Source organism: Temnothorax nylanderi, unplaced genomic scaffold, assembly GCF_030848795.1.
Source record: "Temnothorax nylanderi isolate EJ_2023f unplaced genomic scaffold, tnyl_v1.0 TNYL_tig0214_pilon, whole genome shotgun sequence".
Lineage (NCBI taxonomy): Eukaryota > Metazoa > Arthropoda > Insecta > Hymenoptera > Formicidae > Temnothorax > Temnothorax nylanderi.
Genome location: NW_027249276.1, coordinates 232,139 through 256,849, shown reverse-complemented (window position 1 = coordinate 256,849; position 24,711 = coordinate 232,139). Strand labels below are relative to the sequence as shown.

The following is a 24,711-nucleotide window of genomic DNA, read 5'->3' as shown; positions in this document are numbered from 1 at the left end:
CATGAGCCCGTATACATATATATCTGTTGCTATATTATATCTACGTATATATATTTATCCATTTATATATATGCAAGATGTCTCCCTCGAAACTATCGCCGTTCGTTTTGTTTATCGATTTCTTGACCAATTTAGAATCAATCTTTTCTTAAAGTTAATTTTATATCACGTCTCACATTTAGTAAGCTTAGTACATCTAGTGTTAAATATCTCTGTAAGTTAGCCTCACAGTAAAATTCTAGCAAAGTTCATTTAAAATTAATTAGTAAATCATCTCTCGCTACTTATTTTCTGAAACTTACTTTATCTCAAAATTCTTCGTTTTTATTTACAATACAATTACACGAATAATTAATATGACTCATCTGTTTATGATTATTATTTCTATTTATATTTTCGAATTGGTCAAAAAATTCATATGTAGAAGGAATGGCGATAGCTCGAGGACACCCTGTATACATATATATATTTATACATCGTAACACACTCGAATAGTTTGTCATACATGTGCCTGGGGTGCGCGGCGCGCCAAACAAAAATGAGCGTCAACTTCTTGTGAATACCGTCTTGTGTGCTACCGAGAAGCGTTAGTTTCTCGCCACGCCGGAGACACTTTCTCCTCCGAATGAATGGAATTTATGAATTAGACACTGAAGGAAAGAAAGAGAGAGAGAGAGAGAGAGAGAGAGAGAGAGAGAGAGAGAGAGAGAGAGAGAGAGAGAGAGAGAGAGAGAGAGAGAGAGAGAGAGAGAGAGAGAGAGAGAGAGAGAGGGAGAGAGAAAAAGAGAGAGAGAGCGAGAGAGCGAGAGAGGACCTCTTTAGTCGCAACACGTGCTTATAGTAGTGTCAAGAGAACGAGCTTGCCTGTACTTTCTTTATTTCTTTTTTTTTTACCGAAAACTTAGATGCATTAGAAAGAATTAGTCGTCAAAGGGAGAGAGAAAGCGAAAAAGGGAGCACGATACGAAGGATATCTTTTTTTTCTTGTCCGTTCAAGGTAGCCGTGGCGTTTGTCCGTTTCTGAAACAAACGCGTTGCGGTGTGTATTTATATATATATATATATATATATATATTACATATATATATTTATATATATATATATGTACATACATAATCTACATAATAGACATATATACATATATGTAATATATGTGTGCATCTGTGTATCCTGCAGATCAAGTAGTAGCCGGAACGGTTTTGTCACGCGTTATTGCAAAAAACATGGTAGTATAGTTAGTACAATTAATATTAACGTACCATCACAAGATATTTACGGGACTAGGCCAAAGAATCCAGAAAAAAAATAGAGCAGTAACTCGAAGTAGATTAAAGTAAAGAAAGAAAGAAGAGAGAGAGAGAGAGAAAGAGAGAGAGAGAGAGAGAAAGAGAGAGAGAAAGAGATTCAGAAAGAGAGAGAGTCGGAGATGAGTCTTTCCCGCGGGGGTACAGAGCGCCGGAGGGAAGACAAGAAGTTGATGTTCTTGTTTGTTTGGTTGCAGGAGTTGATGGGTGTGGATGAGCGGGTGTTTGCGTGCATGTACTGCGGTGCCTCGTTCCTCCACCAGAGCAAGCTGACGCGGCACATCCTCTCGCACAGCCTCGAGTCGCTCAAGTACCGCGAGCAGGCGGCCCATCTGCAGCTGCAGGCTCAGCTGGGCCTCGAGCCCGGCATGCACCTGCCGCCGGAGGCCCACTACCCCACCGCGGGTACGATTGAGCCGATGGACTTCGAGCTCGCGGCCCACTCGGACCCGACCTCCGGCGTCGTCCTCTGCAAGTTCTGCGGCAAGTCCTTCCCGGACGTCGGCTCGCTGATCGCCCACCTACCGGCGCACACCGGCGACCGGCCGTTCAAGTGCGAATTCTGCGGTAAGGCGTTCAAACTGCGCCATCATATGAAGGACCACTGTCGCGTGCACACCGGCGAACGGCCATTCCGGTGTACGCTATGCGGCAAGACCTTCTCGAGGTCGACGATACTCAAGGCCCACGAAAAGACACATTATCCGAAGTATGTGCGCAAGTTCCTGTCCCCGAGCCCCGTGGACCCCTCCGAGGAAGAGGCTCCGCCGCCGCCACCGCCGCATCATTGAGTTCGCCTTAGCCTCAGCAGCAAAGACCGCCGCCGCCACCGCCGCCGCCGCTATGCCGCCACCGTCATCAATGACGACGACGACGACGACGACAACGATGATGACGACGATCACCGTAGGGGACGCTCCGCTAATCCACGTGGTATCCACGTTGTCGTCGTCGCCGATCGCGCGAACGGACTAGCGACGACAACGTTGGTACCGTCCCCGCTTCCGGTGCCGCCGCCGTCGCCGCCGTTGCCGCGACGCCTCCCTTCGACATCGCCCCGCATCCGCACATTCTGCCCTACTCCCACCAGTCCTACCCCGCACGTTCCCCCCAAATTCTCCAGCAAGACCACCCATCTCCTCTCGTCCATCTGCTGATCGCGAGCGTCGCGACGCGCGACTCCCCGCGTCAACGGTTCCAATAATCGAGCGACGGGGCAAGAAGCCGGCGGTGTTTCTAGTTAGTCCTGTGATTTTGGTTAGGATGGTTGGTAAACGCGTGTTCAGGGGGAGGGACACGTTAATAACGAGCTCCCTCGTTTAATCAGTGCTTTAAGACGAAACGTTTAGCTTATTATATACATATATAAATATATATATATATATATATAGATATATATATATTATATATAGATAAATTATACGTATATATATATCGGTAAATTATTAAAGGTATATATATACATATATACACATACAAACACTTACACACCCTCACACACACATACACACATACGTACATATACGAGCGACATGGGGGTTAGTTAAAGAAAAGGTGAGAAAAGGTGAGAAAAACGGGCAAAGCGACACGGAACGAGAAGGGTAAACGGGGAGGGGGCGAGAGGGGAAAATTTGAGCCGCCACGGTTGGTGCTTTTAAGAGATTTTGATAAAATGCTGTGAATATTATATTGATTACGATTAACTATAAACTATTGTAATAATGTACTGACGTTGTACGATGTACGATGCGACTGTTGTTGATATGATTGAGAATATTTTATACAGTTGACACGGGGGGTTGGAAATAGAATGCGCGCGCGCGCGCGCCGATGATAAGGACACGACCGGAAGTCGGGGGGGGAGGGTGGGCGGGAAAGACAGGAAACGTCCACTTAGTGAAATTCTACGCGGTGCAATTCAGTGGACACGCGGTTTATAAAATTCATAATAGGAAAAAGTGACAGAGAGAGTGAGAAAGTGAAAAAGAGCGAGAGAGAGAAAAAGATAATTTATTACGAGTGCGCTGGCATTAGTGGCCTCTTCGATTAACGTTTGTTCCTCATTTTTCTCCAAGATGACATCACTTAATTTTTGCGGTCCGATCGTCGCGAATCGATGGTTTGATCATGGACACGTCCGATACGCGAACGACGTAAAACGGCGTTGTGCAACGCAATGAGAACGCCGATCGAATCCTCGTCCCGCATGTGTGTCGAAAATTCTTTCGTTCACAGCCCGCGAAACGCACTCTCCGTCGTGCGTTTCTTTCGCGAGTTTGTGCGCAGACTCGTCTCGTGGCAACGAGATTCGGAAAGAAATCGAGCGCGATTTCCGCGGGGCCTCTCGGACATCGTTTCCAGTGCAACGTTTTCCGCTTGAAGATCGAGAATCGCGACGAGTATGCGACTACGCGATGGCCATTGAGACAGTGCAATACCTGACTACGCGACACACTATTACGTTACTTCTTTTTTTTTATTCGTAATTTAATTCTTATTTAACGTTACTTATGTCCTTAAGTAAGCTAGTTAGATAATCAAATCGCGTTGAGATTCGATCTCCGGACGACGTCCACCTTTCGTTCCACTCGCAAGCTCGTTTTTATTTATTTATAGCCCCTTTAACCCCCTCGAACGGGGAGACACCCGGATGGGCGTGATCTCGGAAAAAGTATGAGAAGATCTCACGTGGATTTCATCTTCGCGATGCGAAGGTATACCGAATATCGAAGTTAAACGTGAGCGAATTGAATACGATATCGTATACTCCGCAAACCTCCACGATAGAGATCGATATAATACAGGATGTTTGGTAGCAGGCGTGTTTCTCCTTTAAACATTTCTGTTAGAGCATTAAACCAAATTTTGTAATTTGTCAGCTTTTAATGAGAAATATCTCGCTAATCAGGACAGGAATGTTTAAACTATTAATTCGTCGAAATTCTGTACATTTTTTTTCAATCACATAATTTAAAATAATAAAAAATTATGATAGAGATCAAAAAACTTTTCATCAAAAAAGGTGGAAAAATTATTTAATCATCGCTCGCGATTATTACCTCTCACGCCTGTTATCTTATATCCTGCGTTATTGTCCGCGTTATGCACAGCGACCCCCCCAACGTCCGAGTGATACGAGAACCAGTATTCGAGATATATACTTTTGTTTTCCTACTAGGTAAGGTAAGGTAATTAGCGCGCACGCAAGTGGCCTGTGCGAGCAGACCGACGGCTTTTTTTTCGGAAAACGAACGGGACGACCATTGTCGACGGCAGCCGGCGGGTTCGATTCCTCGAAGGCGAAGGTACGAACGTAATTCCCATTGATTTTTCCCGCCCCTCCGTCTCTCGCGAGGTAATTTAATTCGGCGTGACACGCGAGTGTACGCGGAACGAAAAACAGCCCGCGTCTTCGCGGATCCTCGAAAACGGTAAACATATTATCATGGCCGGGAGCGATTGCATGCGATTGTAGGCGAGCGCGCAACGAGGCTCTTTTCCTCGGGCTCTTCCTTTTAACCGATTCGATGAGCGCATTGTATATTTAGCAGCCACTTACTTTCCGTCGTCCTCCTTGCAAGGGCCTTCCCTTTCCCCTCCCGCCGAGCGAGCGGAGTCGCTCGAAATCGATCGATCTCTGAAATATTCATCGCATTCCGTGCGCGGAGGCCTGCGGAACGGCACCGAAGAAATCGCCTTGCGGGGAATAGGGAGGCATCGACGGCCGACATACGCGCGCGAGCCGATTTCGCTCTCCTTCGAATCGCCGCGAGTAGATAATCTCTTAACGGTTGATCCTAGAATGCGAACCGTCATCTCCGATAGACGCGTAAAAAAAAAAACTGACGCGTACACCTCGGAAAAGTGTTATCTCAATCCGCGCCCTGCGCCACATGTGAGAAGGGTTGTTTTCGAAATAAATTTTGCGCCGGGCTATTTTGATGGTGAAATAATTTTAAATGACTTTAAATTTCAGCCAAAACTATTTTTTAGTTGAATATTATTTTTAATATTGGATATTTTTAATATTTTTCATATCTTATTGGATATTATTTTTAATCATTGGAGGACACATGAGAATCTAAAATTATTATAGCACATGTTCCTAATTTAATATCGCACGTTTTAGCAGCGTACGCTGGGCATACACATTTAACTCGTCTTCAATATCTAGGATCGGCAAATGCGACGCGCAGTGCGCAATCGGTAGCGAAATGACTTTTATTCAAAGCTGTGATGACTATACGAATTGTTTTTATTTGGACGCGCGATAAAAATCGCGCGTCCTGTCACGAATATCAATCGCTTTTCTCTTGATTTCGAAATCGTCGCGTTTACGTCTCCAGTGGTGATCACGATCTCGGCGATTTCTGTGATATTTCGCGACTGCATCGGCTATTCTATTAGCGCGCAATGCACTTGTCACTTATCGTTTTACATTCCATCGCTGTCTTAGTTTTTAATCTCGGAGATATATAAGATGCTCTGGTCTTTCGACGTTGCAACTTTCGATTCGAGGAAGCGGGTTTTTCACGCGTGTGATTTAATTGTGATCTCTCGAGCGGCGTTAAACTTAATACACGTTAATACACGTTAACACTCGGCCGTCCGATTCCGAGTTATTAAAAATTGATTTTGCCTCAATGAAAACGCGTATTTCACCTTCGGATCTGCGCTTGCTTTATTTAAGTCCTTCGAACGCGCGAGCACGATATACCCTTGGGAGACGTAGACGCGAACGGAAGTGTATTCAAGATAAAATACTTCCGTATTTTTTAAGTAGAAATTTTACTCTGTTGTACAAAATATAAATCTTTGATTATTTATTCGAAATCGAACACAAGCGTGATTTATTTTGCACCCGTGTAAACAAAAAGATATAGCATTTAAAGTATTGCGCGAATTAATTTGTTTCGACGGACAGAAGGATGAGAGTTTCATTCACCAGCGATATACGAGTCCCGCCGGTCTCGAGAGCGCGTAGCTTTAATTAGAATATTCGTCCGGCAAATCGGCATTCCTCTGAAAACGGGATTTTAATTAATATTTACGAGTGACGGTGCCGTTAATGACTGGCAACCGGAGAGGGTACATTGAAATGAAAGTCCCTGCGCCGCGATTCTGAACGAGCCTGATTAGAGTTGGCGTTTGGCAAATGGATCATAAAGTTTCCAAATACCGTATCAAAAATGCTGTCAGCGGGTTGTAAATTCCGGAATACGATTAATTAAATCCTCGCGCAACACACGGCATTACACAACAGACGGCGACGCGTCTATCCGTCCGTCCGCTCGCGGTATTAAAATAATGATATCGCGAATTAAACATGGCGAGCGCGCGCGCTCTCTCTCTCCATAAGCTCGTAACTCTATATATTTGAGACTCGAACACGGCGACCATTTCTATCGCGCGATTCGCGAATTCTTCGTGTCTGGACATCATTCTGCATTCACATATTCATTCATTACCTTATTCAGTTAGTCGTATTTCACAACATAAATTGAATCTGACCAAACGGAATGGGAATCTCTTGCGCATTTTTTACCGCTGACCGATAGATAAAAAGAACAACGGAAATTGGAATTATTCTAATCAATGAATTTTTGCATTATGCAAAACAAGTACGTCAAGATTTTATTTAGCAAAAAAGATCATGTGAGAAATGAAAAAAAAGTCATATTTCGCAACGTAAATTGAATCTGGCCAAACAGAATGGGAATCTCTCACGTATTTCACGCAATCGCTGACGATAGATAAAGAGAATTACGGGAATCAGAATTATTCTAATCATTATGCAAAACAATCATGTCGAGATTTTATTTAGCAAGGAGGATTGTGCGGCAGAAATGAAGGAAATGTTAGTCGATATGTTGGGTTTAAAAGTATATTTACATCCACACACAATTCGTGTTGCCCACCAGAGGTTATTTTTACCTCCCACGCTCATTTACGTTCCTTTTTCATCTTCTATGTGCTCCATTTCGACAGTCGTCAGTAACAATATTGTTGAAAATATTAATTCGTCGCCGATTTGCGTATAATCGCGGCGGGGACATAATATCGCGAAAAGAAAAGATGAGTAAAGATAAAATATGAATCACAGAGTCACTTGACATTTATATCGCGGCTCGGTCTCGCGACTCGGTCGCAATCTTTCGCGTTCGAATGCGCTTAGTCGCGTTAATTTTCCGCGTAATCGCGCGAAGTTACGCACTTTTTTATCGTCTCGATCGTGGTAAACAGCCACGAGGAGGTTTTTCCGCAAACACCGTCGTTATCGTCGACGATTCTTTTTGCGTCGCGTCTGTTATCCGCTCGGAGTCCGGTCGAATCGGTCGTGCAAGGAAAATGCTAAATGCTAATCGGAGGATTCCGCGGGCGTAACCTTGCAATCGTAAAAATACAATGAACGCGAAGGAGTATATAACGCGCGCCGACGCGACCGTCGTGCGTTATCGCATCGTTTACGAACACGTAAACGCGTGTGTTTTGTGCGCGCGTGTCACGACAGATAAATTGGACAGTGATGCTCAAACGTTTCGGATTTTCTACTCGCATCCTCATTTTCCGTATTATCCGGAATTAGACAAACAATTAGACACACAAAAGTCAAGTTTTCACATCTTTCGATGTAGGAAACGGTGCTTGCCATAGATACCTATGTTCTTCGCATCTCGCGTTATACGAAATCGTTGATACACTGCGCGTGGCTCCGGCATTCGCGAAATTCGGTAGAGACGGTCAGCGGAAATTCGGACCTACTTCGCGAGCAACGTTCAACGTCGTGACATTGGCATTGTTTCGTTCATCGTATACTTCGTGTAAGATAAAATCGTCGTAGGACTGGAATCGTCGCCTCGCCCATTTTCGTTAACTCGCGTAGTGAGATTTCTTCAAGAGACTCGTCCGCGGTTTTACGTCGCTCGCCGAATTCCGGGGTCGTCCCGTTTACGCAACGATACGCGTCGCGGAAGCGCGGAGTCGCAATTATTCGCGCCGCGAACGCAGAACGCAGGATACGGGCGATTTCGTCCGTTAAAGTGCAATCGAGAGGAGAATTAATGAGCGGCACGACGTGCACCGCTGGCGTAGGGTACAATCAGTTAGCAAAGTTCCAATTAACCTAGGTTTTAAGCCATCCAACGGCTCGTGTATACGCAAGAGAGAGAGAGAGAGAAGAAAGGAGAGCAAATACGAGTTGACGTTTAGTTTCCTAGCGGCTATGTCGCTTTAAGGCTCTCCTATTTCAAAGGAATCCTCTTTCACTCCGTGAAATTCGCTCCGAGGCACTTCGTGCCTCACGATCATAGATATTTTATATATAGATGCAGTTAGATATATAGATGCTGATGCGCCGGTGGATGACCACTATATCCTCTCTCGTCTCTGTAGTTATATAGAATAATCTAAATTTATTCTTTCTAAAAAAAAAACGACACAATTATGAACGATACGATAATGCAGCGAAATGACATTCCTATAATTTAGGACAGATTAAATATATAATTAAATTATATAACGATATTTCTATGACAGGTCAATCACTGGTGCATCTGTTCTAGTTCATATCGATCACAATTAATTATTTGCGGCGGTGAAAGGTTCGTAACGTGTCAAAGAAAATCTTTAGTTAAATCGGCTTTATATATTTTGTTAACCTCTATCCCTCTCGCCCTCCTTCCTGCTTCCTTCCGATTGCAATTTTCTATTCGATCTCATCTCTTTGCCGCGAGTCCTCGCGAGAAAATGCACGTGCCTCGGATATTATTGTACGTCGGACTGTATTGTACATAGGGAGAATTTTTATGTATATGTTGTATAAGTATTCGTCATGTAACACATACATACACATACACATACGTACACACTTAGGCTTTTGTTCCGTTTAAGAGCGACTTTGGCCAAAAATACTGAATGTATCGTTTAAGATCGCACGAAGCTCCTATATCGCATATATTTTACGTAGGAAATGCTTCTAATTTATCCTTAATTTATTATCAACGGGAACATGGTGAACCGGAAATTAGAGGGACAGCTCCGACTCCGGCTTTTGGAGATCCTAGAAAAAAATATTACATCTTCGCAGGTCTCCCATCCCCGCCGCGCCGTCGTCGAGGATCCTAACTTAGTTTCGTAGTAGCTTTTGAGTTTCTGTTCTGAAGTTCCTAAAAACCCGTTCTAATTCAACTGTACATAGTCTAGATTTAGCTTCGTACTTGTACTAGAACGTGTAATATCGTAATAACCGTTGTAACGCGCCATGTAGAGCGTGACTATGACGAAGGCAATTTTTCAAGATATCCAAAACTTGATGCAGGCCAGTCTTGTGCGTAATATCTCTCGAACCGTAATCCGTGGAACCCGACCGACCGATTGCGTTTCCACCGTACCTACTTCCGTCCGCATGCGTTGTGAGATTTTTCGTTCATATACACATAGAGCGTAATACTTAAGTTCTCGCGCTAATCCCGCGCGACGCGCGTCAGTATGTTTGGCGAAAAGTCTGCTGGTAGAGTCACAGACGTAGGAACGTAACAGGACGAGTGTAATCCTGAATGGCCGTACCTATGTACTGATGTTTATATGTTTAATGTGTCATATATCCAGTTTCTCATGTCCGTGCCGCTCAAATTCGAAATCTTTCATCACAGAACAAACATACAGATTGATAAAAATCTTTTCTGATCGTTGACTTTTTGCATACAATGTTTCAAGGTAGTTAAAAAAAAATTAGTAAATGTTATTCGAAATTCTTATGATATCTGTAACTATTTTTATTTAACGGGAAGAGAGCTCCATTACAAAACGCGAATTTATACTCATTGTAAATCATGTTGCTGCTATCGAGTTAATGAGAATATTACAGGAAAGAGAATGGCACAGATGGATGCACAAAGTGTGAGTGGATATCTAGAATCGCGTTTCCGACTTCGAACTATTCGTCGTCTAATTATAATATCTCGGGTTCCGTGTAGTTACGTTCTTGCGTCTCGCATATCTCGCGAGTAGAGGCGGCGCGATGCGCGACCTAGAGACGCGGAGACGCGCCTGTAAATATGAAGCGCAATTTATCCTCTTGCCAGATGGTGTCATGATGCAATACACACATATCGAGTAATAGATTAATTCCTAGTTAGAGTTCCTGCGCAAGGAAGGCAGCTTACCGACAAGTGGACTTTCTCGCCCTCTCTCTTTCGGCGTCGTCGGACGCGTTAGGCGCGACGCGCGACGTGACGAATGCGACGTATCAGAAATAGGCGTGCGGATCGATGCGCGAACTTTGCGGATTCATTTCCACGTCGGGAATCATTCTTTTTTTAGTTCGTTCTTCACGTCCCTCGCATTTTCGCGTTAGCTCTCTCCTTTCTTGCTACTCGTATCTGGAGCACGAAGCTGCGCGTGGGGACAAGTGCACTATCGTTCGGAAATCTCATAGCAAAGCGTAAAATTGCATCGTCTATAGGAATAAAGGCTATTCATCGTATAAATTAACTTAATAACTTAACTTAATTAGCAGGAAAATTATATATTATCCATTTTATTGCACTTCCGGGGATATGTCTCGCGTGACAGATAATCAAGAATCTTTGTCATAGGATTCATGGACAATGGTGCATATTAATTCTACTCGTGCGCATTAATGAATCTCAAAATTATTTTTAGAATTAAAAAAAACGCATATATTAATTTAAAAAAAAAATGGAATCTCATTATTATAAGAATATATTTGATATATCGTACAGTAGATTTTAATGAAGAGCTTAAACGAACGACTTGGCGAAATTCTTTAAAAGATTTCAAAAGCCAGAACACCCGCGATAATAACCATTGTATCGACATATATGTTTTGACATTTTGCATAATATTGCTTACGCATAATATTTATTTATTTGCATCGATAGCATGTATAGAGAGTTCACCGGGATCGTTCTCCGTTGCATAACGGACGAAATGATAGCGGTCCAAATACGATTAGCAGTAAAAGATAGAGGACGCACGAGCAATAATCGAGTGTGAAGACCTATAGCCGCTATAAGCGGACGCTAACGCACGAATGTAGAAGTAATAAAATGCTCGTTTCTATTTTAGAAGCTGTCGATAGTTTCGATCGATTTCCCGCGAGGTCCGGGATTACTTTATCTTCTCATTTAGTAGAAAACATTGACAGTATTAAAAGAGTTACAAAGAGTTAAGTAATCCTGTCGAGGTTGTTCCGAGCGTGTATGCGTGTATACAATATTATCGTTCGTTAATTTTATATAATATATACATACATAAATATATATATATATATATACATATACACACATACATCTATATATATATATACATATATAAATACATTTACGGATACACAACGTGTAATTGGCAAGCACTTTAACAAAGTACAAGATATTAGGGTTACTATCATTATGATTGGAAGCAGCGTGCATGGATGCGTGTGTGTGTGTGTGTGTGTGTGTGTGTGTGTGTGTGTGTGTGTGTGTGTGTGCGTGTGTGTGCGTGCGTGCATGCCACTTTCAGCAGCAGATTTGCATAATGCGTGAACGCCCCGCGAGGATACGAATGGCGAGGCGCGTGTAAGAAAATAACGGGGAGCAAAAAAAGGAACGTCAGATGTACAATAATTATTTAGGTACTTATACACATACGGATCCACGTGTCGCTATATTGTTTCCGGACTAAAGTTCCTTAGGGGCACGCGAATTTGCTCCGAATTCGAACGCCGCCCCGATGTGATGACGGTGCTTTGTTTCTCTTTTAATTGTACCATTAATTTTTATCATCATCCTTACGCAGTATACTTAAGTTATGTAAGATTTATTTTGTTATTCTAACATATACACATTATTATTAATTATTATTATTATTATTATTATTATTATTATTATTATTAATTATTAATATTATTGACTATTCAGTATATATTATTACATTTACTCTCTTTTAAGCATATATTAATTAAAATATATGGATACCTATTTTCTCAAATACAAACTTCCGTTCGCAATATTTTTTATTTTCTTTTCCTCATGTACATATTGAAATAGTTTAGTTATTGATATATATATATATATATATATATATATATACACCCCTCCCTTTTATATATATGCCTTGCGTGCGCATTGACATATTATTGATGAGTATCCGGCTCTACTTCCACTCTTAAACACCGCTAATCATATTATAATATGGCTGTTATTAAGTTTCTTTTACTCATATATATAATAATCCATTTTTTAATATTTTCGTCTTGGTTGAACATCTCTACGTATTTTTTGACGATTATTTAAACGCTCGACGTGAGTCGTGCACAAAATTCGCATATATCGCGGATACAACGTGCGTAATATCTACTGTTGAATTATATTTTGTTAACACGGGCCGCGAAATGTTACGCACGTTCAAAACGTCGCGAAGAATATCCGAAAACTTACGTCGCGTACTTATTCGCCATCGGCGCGCAAGTTTCTCAACACGCGTTATCGAGTAAATGTGTGTAATGTATATGTATGTGAATTATTTTCCACGATATTCATAATTGCACCGACAAGCGACTTTCGCGCAGGTGCGAGCCGCATGATTATCGGAGTCATCGGGACCGAACGCGACGGACGAAAAAAAAAGAAAAAGAAAAGGTCACGCAAAACGAGAATTCGATCGCGCTCGGGCTATCGTGAGAGAAAAGGGGAGGACGTAAATCGACATCGGTGAGGCCGCCAGCGCACTCGATCGATTGTAACATAAGTAGGCATTAACGATTAACGAGTTGAAAATGGGAGGAAGCACACACAATAAGTGGCATAAGCATACCTACGTATAGTATTTTATCGCAAGGCATAGGCGAGCAGCAGCATATAGATTTACGATTACACGTAGGCGAGATAGCCTTACTACACACACGCATATTATTGGCAGGCACGTCAGCGCAACGTATGTGTGTGCGCGCGCGCGCGCGCGCGTACGTGTTCCGCCCTGTAGGACAATGCATAAGCCGGTGGGTCTCCAATACGCATTACGCGCGGTTACGTTCGATTATTCGAAATCAAAGGTATCGCATTAAAATCGAGCAACATTTTCTCCCGCGTGCAGAATCGTTTCAATGATGTAATAATAATAATATCAACAAATTACACCTCGTTCTCTTGCGAATCCGTTCTCCCGCTGTTGTCACTCGTTATCTTGGTTTCTCGCGAACGCGTTAATCGCGACACGTCCGCGTGTCTCGAGATTGAGTTGAGGATAGCGTCCTCGGAGTGAGGAGCGTTGGAGACAACCGGCCCAAAGCGAGTTCACCTATGTGCAGAAGGTTCGTGCTGTCCCTTCGCGACAGTTATGTGCACGTGCTCTCGTGCGTTTAACGGTACGACGGATTTACGGTGTGCGTGAACGAATAACATTCGCATATCAGTTTCTACTTCATATCAAGGTGCATCAACGACGGTGAACCATCCACCAAAATACTCGATCACGTAGGCTATCGTGATGCGCGCGCGAAAACGCAGATCCGCGCGCCGCTAATTAACCGCGCGGCGCGCCGTATTCGCGCAATTGATCCGCGGCCTGCCCGGGGCGGGTAAATGCCTCTCGAATCACGAGGCGTGACACTTGACGGATACGGGTCCCGCGACACGGCACTCAGCGCTCTTTATTCGTTGAATCTCAGGAATAGACGTTAACGCATTCGCCGACGCAGATTCGCGATTTTTCGAACTGATATTTTTTATTCGACCTTACCGGCCCTCCCCCGCCGGGGTTCCCGCAAAAGTTCTGACAGACGATCCTCCTATCACCGCGCGCGTTTTTAGGCAGACATATACCTATATAGAGGGAGAAGGAGAGAAAGAGAGACGTTAATCGCTTTTGTACATATAGAAGCAGTCGCTCATACTCGTTGATGCCTTCCTTTATATGTTTCGAACGACTGTATTGTTACGCGAATGCACCCACACGGCGACAACAAGCGGGCAGTCTGCACGAACCTGAAACCAGGTCAGGGGATGAGAGCTTATGCTTAACGCGTAAAATTGAAATTATCGATTAATCTCGCTAGCCGGATGTTCGAGTATCCGATGCGAAAGGCAAACGCTCAGCGCTCGGAGTTTATCGGGTTATATCGACGAAACACCGTAATAAATTTGTACGTATAAGTGCAAATTTATTAACTATTTCCGGCGAAAGCCGTCGCTCTAATTTCACTCAATATTTACTCATCTAATTATATCGAGTACCGAGCAACTTCTCAGCGGAATTTTTGTTAATCGCGATCAATTTTGGTGAACCTAAAAATTATACGAATATATATTAAAGATATCGATTGGCAAGAAACAAACGGAGAAGGAAACATGCAACTGCACGTGAACAAGTGATGTACTCCTAAGATTATAAAACACATTTTGCCCTCAACCCTTGACCCGGGGCGATAATTATTGCTGTTAAAATGGGGAGAGAAGTGCGCGAGACAGAACAATAGTAATAAATATTAAGATTAACGTAACTGATATCCGATCTATAAGCGACGGCGTGCGGCAAATAGCTCGTTGCAGTAGTTGCTCATGGAAGAGAAGATTAAGTGATCGAACGACAAAAGAAATGCGCGATGGCCGAGAGAAAAATTGGCACAACGTTTTAATCTTGCATTTAACGCGTACTAAGAGACTGACCGAATTGGGAGAAGGAATACAGATATCATATATTGCCACAGTATCGCAAAACAAAAGCTGTCGCGATTTATCTGTACGATTCCACTCTATTGGCATTTCGATCGCAAATTTAAATAAAATTTTACTAGGTAAAAAACATTCGCTGTTAATTACTGAGGAGAGCTTGTTATATAACATTTTTTTTATAAAATTTGCCGCTGATCCGATGAAGTAATTGTAAATGATAATATTTGATCGCGGTGTTCCCTCGAATGTACAGAGAGGAAATATTATTACACGCATTTTTGTGAATTTGGAAAATTCGAAAATTGGCATTCCAACGACGACGGCGCGTTGTAGAAACGCGCGGAGGGAAGTACCGTTATTCGGACTGATATAATTTAAGCCTCACACAAATTTTCCAAGGTACACGCTTGATCGCACAAAAGGCATACCGCGGATTGTCCGGTGCTTCGCACGTGTTCCCTCGCTTTTGTAGGGTCCTTACTCTCTAATTAATACCGCGATTAATTTTACCTAAGCAAACTCAAAACTGCCGCGCACTTTGTCCACGATCGGAGAAGCGTGAAATGGCGCGATCACGTTAGCTCGCGAGCGGCTAATTTCGACGATTCGCTTCGCTCAACATCTTCTCTTCTATAGACCGCCGCGCCGTTGAGCAAGTATAAGGAGGGGAAAAAGAAAAACTTAGGCGATTATAATGAAATCGAATATATCAGTTTACACACACGAGAGAACCTATTACGCAATGAATCCAATAGCAATAAATGTAAAAAGAAGTGAAGGAGAAAGAGGAGAGGGGAGGGGTAACTTTGCGGAGACGTCGAAACGCATGTAATCGACGCTATGTAAGTACATCGTTTTCAACTGTAATATCCATTCGTTTCTGCGTCTCCGCCGCGATCACTCTACACTATACATATATAAATAAATAAATGAATAAACAAATGAATACATATATATGAAAAAAATATATATTATATGTCAAGAGATATTTATACTAGTATTTTAATAGTTTAGTACATAATATAATATATAAATATATATATATATATATTGTAAAAGAGAAAGGGGAGGGGTGAATGTAATATACAAAGGTCGGACAGAGAGAATGAGAAACCGAGCGAGCAAGAATGAGTGAGAAAATGTGAGAAAATAACTGAACACTGTAAATATACATGAACACGCATAGAAATATTATATATTCTATGATATATTATATACATATATTGAATATGATTAGTGATATAGATATATACATAGAGTTATTGTATACACCAGCATATAGAGACAAATATGTGAATAGGAATTAATCTAAACTGAAATTAACTATAGGCAATGAGTATTTAGAGATTAAGACAAAGTTTATTATGTAAAGATGCATAGGCATTATTACTACGGGGACACCTAATCATAATTATTGACATTATGATAAAAAATTAGGCAGAGGAAAAAAAACCTAGCGCGATGAGAACACATGTTGATAAAGTTCTTATATATTATAGGTAGGATTATATAATATATATATATATATATATACTTTATTGTTTGTACATTGGGCACGAGTGCTCTCTTATTTTACTGTGATCCATGTTTTGTACGATTTTCGAAAGTCGCATCGCATACCCATAGGCCGGCATTAGGCAACGTTGCTTTTTCGCCATTTTTATCCCACGACTCGTCGTTTTGGGTAGAACAATCGCGTTTTCGACGAAAATTTGCCTACGTGTAGAATCCTCGCGAATATCATTCACGCTGGAATAACGCGAAACGCGTAACGTAAAAATTATATCCAAGCAGCGAAACAGCAAGTATTCGGTTCATCGAAATCTTGGAGATATTATTTTCTAGAATAACATTTCGCTAAATCCACATAGCAATGCCAGCAACTACGCAAAATCAACGTTATCGTTCGATCAAAAATTGAACAAATTTGGAAGACCCTGAAATATTTGCCTCTGTGAAATACTTTTCGACAATTCCGAAATAGCCTGTTATATATCTGCATACGAAACATGCCGTTCTTCCGGTCGTGGTGAGAGCAATACAGAATCATCTTGCAAATTTAACGACGAGAGACGATGTTTGGACAATTTTTTATTTCTTTTCCAATTTACGCCGCTCTATACTTTCTCATCGGGATAGAACTGAGATTATATTTCGGTGACATTACAGTTTCATGTTCTTTCATATTCAATCTTGGCGACCGTACTCTTTTTTTCTTTTTTCACTCTAAATGCGAAATCAATAAAAGAATGTAATCGACCCTCGCGGACTGACCGAGCCCGAAAGGTGGTTCAATGTGATATTCGTAAAAGTACGACAGCGGAAAAGAACGACAACCAAAGTATTAAATTGATATAAAAGGATTATCATAGTTGTGAAAAAAAAAATTGAAAACATACTCGCGTACATAAAAGTAACTCTTGCTTTACTATCCGGCTTCAATAAAAAAAAAAAGGTTTTACCTTTTTTTAGAAGACTCGGATCCATAACTTTATCCAAAATAGAAACGTATGGAAAAACGAAATCCCTTCGCACTAACCATAATACCTTTATGTAACTCTGCGTGTTTACCTCTTTCGTCGCGTTCGTTTTCGGATTGAAATAAAAAAAAGGAAAATCTCTGCGATCAAAGAGCGTTTGTGGATCTCGGTAGGCTTGGCGAAACGTCGCGTCGCGGCACAAAATCGCGGGAAGAAATCGCGCGATGGGAAGATTCCGTGAGTCTCGTGAAATTACGTTAGCGAAAACTTCGCGGGATGCACGCGCGTGTCGAAGTGCGTCTCTTAGTCACGTCGAGGGTGCGAGGAGGCGGGTGGGGTGCGGTAGAAGTAGGATGGAGGGTAATGGAGATATCAGGCGGAGATATATCCTCCGGCTTGTCTGGAGTACACGCCTGCACACGCACGTGCGCGCACACCCTCGAAAACGGTAGTGTAAGAGGAAGGGAAAGAGAGAAACGGAGGAAGAAAGAGTAAAAGGGTTAAGAGGGACGGGGGGGAGGAGGGAAGGAAGAAATGCCTCTCTGGAGTTACCAACGGTTACGACGATCGACCCTTCGCGAGTTGGTCGAGACATACGCGCGTGGACAAAGAAATCAGTAGCCGATATAAATTCGGAGACACGTGACCGAGAGCGAGAGAGAAAAAGAGAGATAGGAGAAGAGAACGAGAGCGTGAGAGAGCGAGAAAGAGAGAGAGAAAGAAAGAGAAGGAATTATAAGGAACGAGGGTGAGAGCGAAGGGAACGAGAGGGAAGAAAGCATAGGTCAGGGGTGTATTCACCTGGCGCCGCCCCAAGTCACGCCTACCTGCGCGATTCCGAGCGTAGGTAGGCACGCCTACGCGTGCGGCACCAACACGCGACGCACCTACAGGATACGCACACACGCGCGCCCTGCATCTACGCCGTCGTGCATCTTCTACGTACGCGCGTGCACGTGTGTGCGCGGGTCGCGCAGGCAGGTGTGCGAGCGCCCGATCAGAGAACGCTAAGCCTACGCCTACTACTGCCTCCACGATCCGTACACACACATACACACGCATACACACACATCGACGACAAACGCGATCGACTATTGCTGCCGCCGTCGTTGCCGCCGCCGACGCTGCGCCGCGCCGAGTCGCGTCTGACTCCTACCGCGAGCACCGTCTGTTACTACTAGCCCAGTTAGGGGCATCGCACGGGGCGCGCGTTTCGCGAGTTTGCGGGATCAGGTCACCCGGTTACACGTTCCCGTAGCGCGTCCGTATCGCTATGTGCTTGCGCTACGATTGCCGACGCCGGTATCCGATTTTCAGATATCAGCGACGAACGCGTCGTGTCTGCCCTAAAAGTCTGTACCGCCAAAGAGCGATCGGAAGACTTTCGTATAGAATGATAGGATCCCAGAAAGGGGTACACTTTGACACATATAGAGATACGTTTCTTGCCGAAGTAATCTTGATTTAAATTAACGATACATTGAGAATCGGTAATAATTCGATAATGAGAAACTGAGAAAAGGTATTGATATTAGGAAAAAGTTAGACGGATTTGTAAGTCGAATTATGTTTTAGAATTGCAAATAAGTAATGAAATTTATTTTTATACAAATTGTATATATACAGAAACTGTTCAATTAAATGGATAAATTTATATTTCTTGGATTGGTTTATCGCTCTTTTAAAAAATTATGATTAATGTTACTATCAATATCGCGAATATTGATAGTATTGATTGCACGGCGGTCACACAGTTAGATTCTTTAAAGTAGACGGAGGAAGAAATAACTGAATCTCGAGTATCACTTGCTGATAAAAAAAAGACGAATAAAAATTAGCTCATCGCGTTAAAAGATTACTATGATTAACGCTATTATCAGTACTTTAAACGTCGGTAGTACTGTTGATTATACTGTTGACGATAATCGCAATGGACGATTTAAGCTGAACGGAGAAGCGATTAAATGAGCATTATCAGATGATTATCATTATTATGTTAAAAACAGAGAGAGAAAAAGTACGACAGGTTTAATGCCACGTTTTAACGCTCGAGGTAATCGTCGATGCTTTGGGCGTTGCGCAGCACATCGATAGCACGAATCAAATCGGTTTATATCGCGATTGTATTTTTTGCGAAACTTGCAATTTTTCTTTCGTAACGTGAAAGGACAGGCAGCTTCGCTCGCGTCGTCATCGTCGTCGTCGTCGTCGTCGTCGTCGTCGCAGTCGCCGTCGTCGCCACCGCTGTCGGGTTCACATCCGCGCGCACGTGTATTCCACATCTACGGGACAGAGACAGAGAGACGCGTGTGTATGCAACGCGCGTCAGCGAGATGCAGCAGTGTATACTCGTGAAGCACGTGCATCTCACCCCGCGTCCCTCCCTGCGACGGGCCGCGGGTACGTGCCTGCTTGTCGCTCCGTTATTAATGGGATCTCTTCCGCGGGAATTCCGCCAATAAGGTCGACGCGGCAGGATCACGGCCTCTCTCTTTCTCTCTCTCTCTCTCTCTTTCTCGTCTCTGTCGCTACCCCCGCGTTTTTCCTCCCGTTCGCATTCCCTCTCCTCCCCCTCCCCCTCCCCTGCTCCCGATCACAACGCTCAGCCTTGTCAAGCCGCTCTTTCTCCCTCTGGCCGAGCTTTTCAAAGTACACCGTGTACATGTAAAAAAAAAGTGTAGAAAAAAGTTGTACGCCCGACACGTCATATCTTACGGGGCGTGCAGCTCGCCGACGCTCTCGCCGACGCTCGATAACCGCGTTTGATGAATACCGATTTACCGCACCGCGTATACGTGCGTATATACTTTGCGCGCGGATGTGCGGATGCGCGGGGGTATCCGTATATCTCACCTGTACGCGTGGTATCTTTCATCCCGCGCGCCCGTGTGCGAAAACGTTTCGCAAAACAATTTGTTATCTCTCGCCCGAAATGCAGTCGAAGGCCACGATCGTGTATCAGAAAGGATTGCGAGAGTAGGATATCAATGCGAGAGATACGCGAAACGCGCTCAACTCTCGCGCAACATATAAATGTGATATATATATATTTTACGCGCGAAGCGTAACACTTTCGAGGTAAATTTAGCGTCATATACTCGAGGAAAAATATGTATATTTAAAATGTAATTCGCGAAAATATCTGAGACGCCTTGACTTTTTGAGATATTTTGGAAGCGCGACATTTTCGCGCGGAGTTTTCGAGACATACCGTCGTCGACTAAATGCCAGGCGTCGAAAGATAATAACGAAGGCTAAGGGTACCGAGAATTATCAGCATTGTCGGACGTCGGTCGTATTGTGCACCCGCTGCATATTTCGCGCCCAAGACGCATCCGTTTCCGTCATTGTTTCCACGGGGCAACATTGTATAATCGCGATACTTAGTAAGCACATAGCCCGAGATCCACGAATGCATTTGCGCGTCACTTTCTTCTGCGAACGTGCATTTCGCGCGCGTTAACAGTTTACGAAAGAAACACGCGTCGCGAAAGGAAACACGGTACGAAGGGGACCGCATGAAATATAAATTATCCGCAAGTTTGTAAATTTTTCTACATTATGAAGCAAGTACTCTTTTTTTCATCTTCCAATGCTACAATTAAACGTCGTAGCGTTTTCCTGAAGTGCCGACGAAAGCAATGCCGCGTCTGTCCGAGGCTCGGTTACAACGGGATCGAATTTTCCATGGAATTCCCCGATTTTTGATTCCCCCGGTAATCAACAGATGCAGAGAATAGAAAAGAGGAAAAGAGAGAGATCGCATATGAACACGTAACACACATCTTACACGTATACATACACACATACACACGCAGAGACAACGCAGTGTTCAATATTTTCGGAGTCACCCTGTAGATCGAAAATCTCGCATATAGTACTAACAGATTGTATAACACTTAAGCTTTCCATAACGATACGAAAGACATACGAAACCTACGAATTGTTATGTTTTCTACAGTAACGTTTGTACTACCGACTTACAACAATATTTGTACAATATACGATAAAAGAGAAACGTGTACCTATACAACATAGGTTACCCAGATGCAATAACTTTTTTAAACGGTGTTAATGGTTACCGGAATATTTTTCATACTTGTAACGACTCGTTGCGGCATCCGTCCGCCCGTCCGTCCGTCCGTCCGTTACGACGCGATGCGACGCGACGCGACGCGGCCGGTACCCGCGGCAACCACTACTCGTTTCGTTTTGTGCCAACCAGAGTCTTAGATTTTGCTTTTCCAGGATTTAATAACGTGCTGTTAAAGCGTAACAACATGTAACCGGACCTTTTAAGAAATCGAATGCCCATATGCCATTCCACTTTAGCACATCTCGACACCAAGCACCCACGCCCATTCGCTTGATTATCGAATATTAGAGGGAGAGAAAGAGAGACAAAAAGAAAAAGATAAAAGAGAGAAAGAATGTGTGTGTGTATGAGTGTGTAAAAGAGAGAGAGAGAGAGAGAGGAAGTTGAAAGACAGAGGGAAATGTGTAGTGTACACATAGTTTGTCAGCAAAAAAAAGCGAACGTTGTTCTTCGAGCGAGCGAGAGACAGAATTTGAGCGCCGACGAGAAAATGTTTGTTTGCGACGAGACTCTTGAAACTATCTCGCGGCGTTAGTAATTCGATTATCGGACTTTGCGAGAACGGATACGGGAGAGCTGTAAACGGAACGCAAACGCCAATGGTGCCGTTACGATCTCTCCGCGATGCATTCGACAATGTGCACTCGATATTCCGATGCACCGAGTTGTCGCGGAAAATTAAGAGCAATATAACTCGCGCTTGTCATAGCTCAGAATAAAATAAAGTTTTTAGAACGTTAAACGCCCTCGATGCTTATGCGCGACAGTATCATTGGATGTTTTTTAATCGCATTTGCGGGAAAAAAAAGGCGTATTTAATTAAAAAGTCCGAAAGTATCTTCAATTTTCTGTCACAAAGGCGACGCAATCAAACATTTAATACCTCAATCACTTGTTTCGAGATTTTCTTGGTCGCACTTTAGAGATCTCGAGTTCTTACGATAATGAGAATCGAGCTTCACAAAATTATCAACTTATCAAGCCATCAACTTAAAATTCGGGAAGAAAAGAGAAAAAACAGCGCACCGAAAATAAAAACGCAATCGCATATCAATACATAAAATATATAATATATTTATTTGCAACTTTATCTCGGACTGAATAAATTAATTTTTCATCGTGTACACTAAACGATCGTGTTTGTTGAAATTTTTTTATATTACGTACCAAGGAATATGCACGAAGAAAGAGAATAGTTGATGCAAAAAATATTTCAGCATTGCGATATTGCGAACTAAATATTTTTTGTCGTCAACGTCATCACATTAGTAAATTCATATCTCTACACGCAGTTGATATATTTTATTTGTTTATCGATAAAATGCTCTCACTGAAGACGCTCGCACGACTTTTTACAACTGTCGAGTACGTCAATATATTTTTAATCCGGTTGTACTGTTTGCTCTTCTCTGCTTTTCGAACACCTTGTACGTGTACGATATCGCGTGATACTCGGAACTCCCGAGTGCGACCTTGCTGATCTTAGATATTATGGGCTGCGATAGGACACGTATGTGAGTTATCGAAGCGCGATCTTCGTTCTGCGGTGAAATAAAAAACTACCGACCAACCGACCAATGCGTCTCGCATTTTTGGATATTCTAGTTTATTTCTACGGGCCGTTCGGCGATAGCGGAGCAACGTGGTGTCAACTTCGTACGTGATTAGGCAACGAACGACCGACGACCGAGTCTACGTCTCACAATTTGTAACAGAATATTCTTGTTCTCGTTGCCATATCATTCATTAAATTATTGAGTGTAAACGCAACAAAAGAATCGGAACAAAATTGGAGTAATTTATACTGAATACATAATTTTTGTATGATTTACTTTAATTACGATTTTTCTCTTATATATTTTTAGCAATAGATAATGTTTAATTATCTCCTCACTATTTGTGAGAATGAAAAATTAATTGTCGTGAAAATTTTTTATCTTTCTGAGATTATGGACAGTTAAGTTTAAAATATTTATTTTGAGTCAGAAGGATGCATTCGTGGGTTGTAAAAATTGTACGGTACAAACAGATTCTAATAACACTATCATGCGCACTTGTCTCTATCGCGAACGACTCGTGAGGGGAACAGACATGGAAATGTATTGTCAAAAATCGCGTTGTGCCCCCGAGCTCATTGTAATTGAGTGTCGCCGTGTTCTCAACTCGCACAAGCGTTTACCGGGACACTGGAGACGTGTAAGATGGACGCGACCAAGGAGGCGACTGAGCGAATAATTCGAGAGCATTTCCGTCCATCCGATACGTTTCGTTCTGTGCTGCAAGTTTTGGCAGATGGATTGTTGACAGGTTTTGATTTCAAATTATCCGAAATTGAATGTCACGGAATTTTTAATCAAAGCCATGAAATCACAGCCATGTGCGAATGCGTCCTGAGTTTTGCGAGCTGACTTGAGTCTCGATTTAACGGCGCACATGTGCAAATACGCGCGAACGCTTGTGTACACGTATACATTTCAGCTGTGTGTCGGCAAGAATCGGACAAGTTTCGTAAAAATCGGCAAAATCACACCTCTTAGAAACTCGCGAAGAAAAACCCACTCCGGAAAATAAAAGCCCACTCTCGTCCGTAAAGCTCCATCAACATCGACAACGTGTTCTGAACGTTCCGATCATAGCGGATAGCCATCAACTGATTTGGCTTGGCGTAAAAAAAGAAGTAAATTAAAAAAAAACTGGTTTGTTTCGGTTCTTAGACGAACGAATGCATATCATAGTTGTAAATTAACAATTTGTGAAATAAAAGCTGCAAACTGTTTGTGTTAACAATACGTCACGTGCGTACGATGTGTGTGTTCTTGCCTGTCTCTGTCGCGCACCGCAATCCCCGCAATCCCCGTGCATCCAATCTCGCGTGAAACCCAGAGCGATATTATGCCGTAGGGATTGTTTATCGCTATCATAAGCCGCGTCCGCGCGATACAAAGGGTAAGTGCATAGTTCATAATCTTCCATTCGAGCGTGAAACAATTCTCGAGCCGAGACGTCATTCGAGCCGCGTTTGTGAGACAAATGAGAAAATTTGAAACGGGTTGAAAAACTTTTTTCCGTAAAATTATACAAATTGTACGAGTCATTAGTATCGTCCGAGGGGAGTGCTCGAATTACTGGAATTGCTCCAAGTATTCAAATTTTATAAT

General features: G+C 42.8%; 1 protein-coding gene across 8 annotated transcripts in view; it reads left to right on the top strand.

The window, feature by feature from the left end:
* Nucleotides 1-24,711, top strand: part of Mamo (zinc finger protein 628-like) — a 63,636-nt gene that overhangs the window by 23,198 nt on the left and 15,727 nt on the right. The window contains exon 4 of one of the 8 annotated variants that reach the window (XM_071717504.1): nucleotides 1,502-24,342. The exons of the other annotated variants lie outside the window; for them this stretch is intronic. Within the exon in view, the coding sequence (XP_071573605.1) occupies nucleotides 1,502-2,095 (594 nt within the window). The 3' untranslated portion in view covers nucleotides 2,096-24,342. Of the gene's footprint in view, nucleotides 1-1,501; nucleotides 24,343-24,711 lie in introns of those variants that run through there. 8 annotated transcript variants of the gene reach the window in all.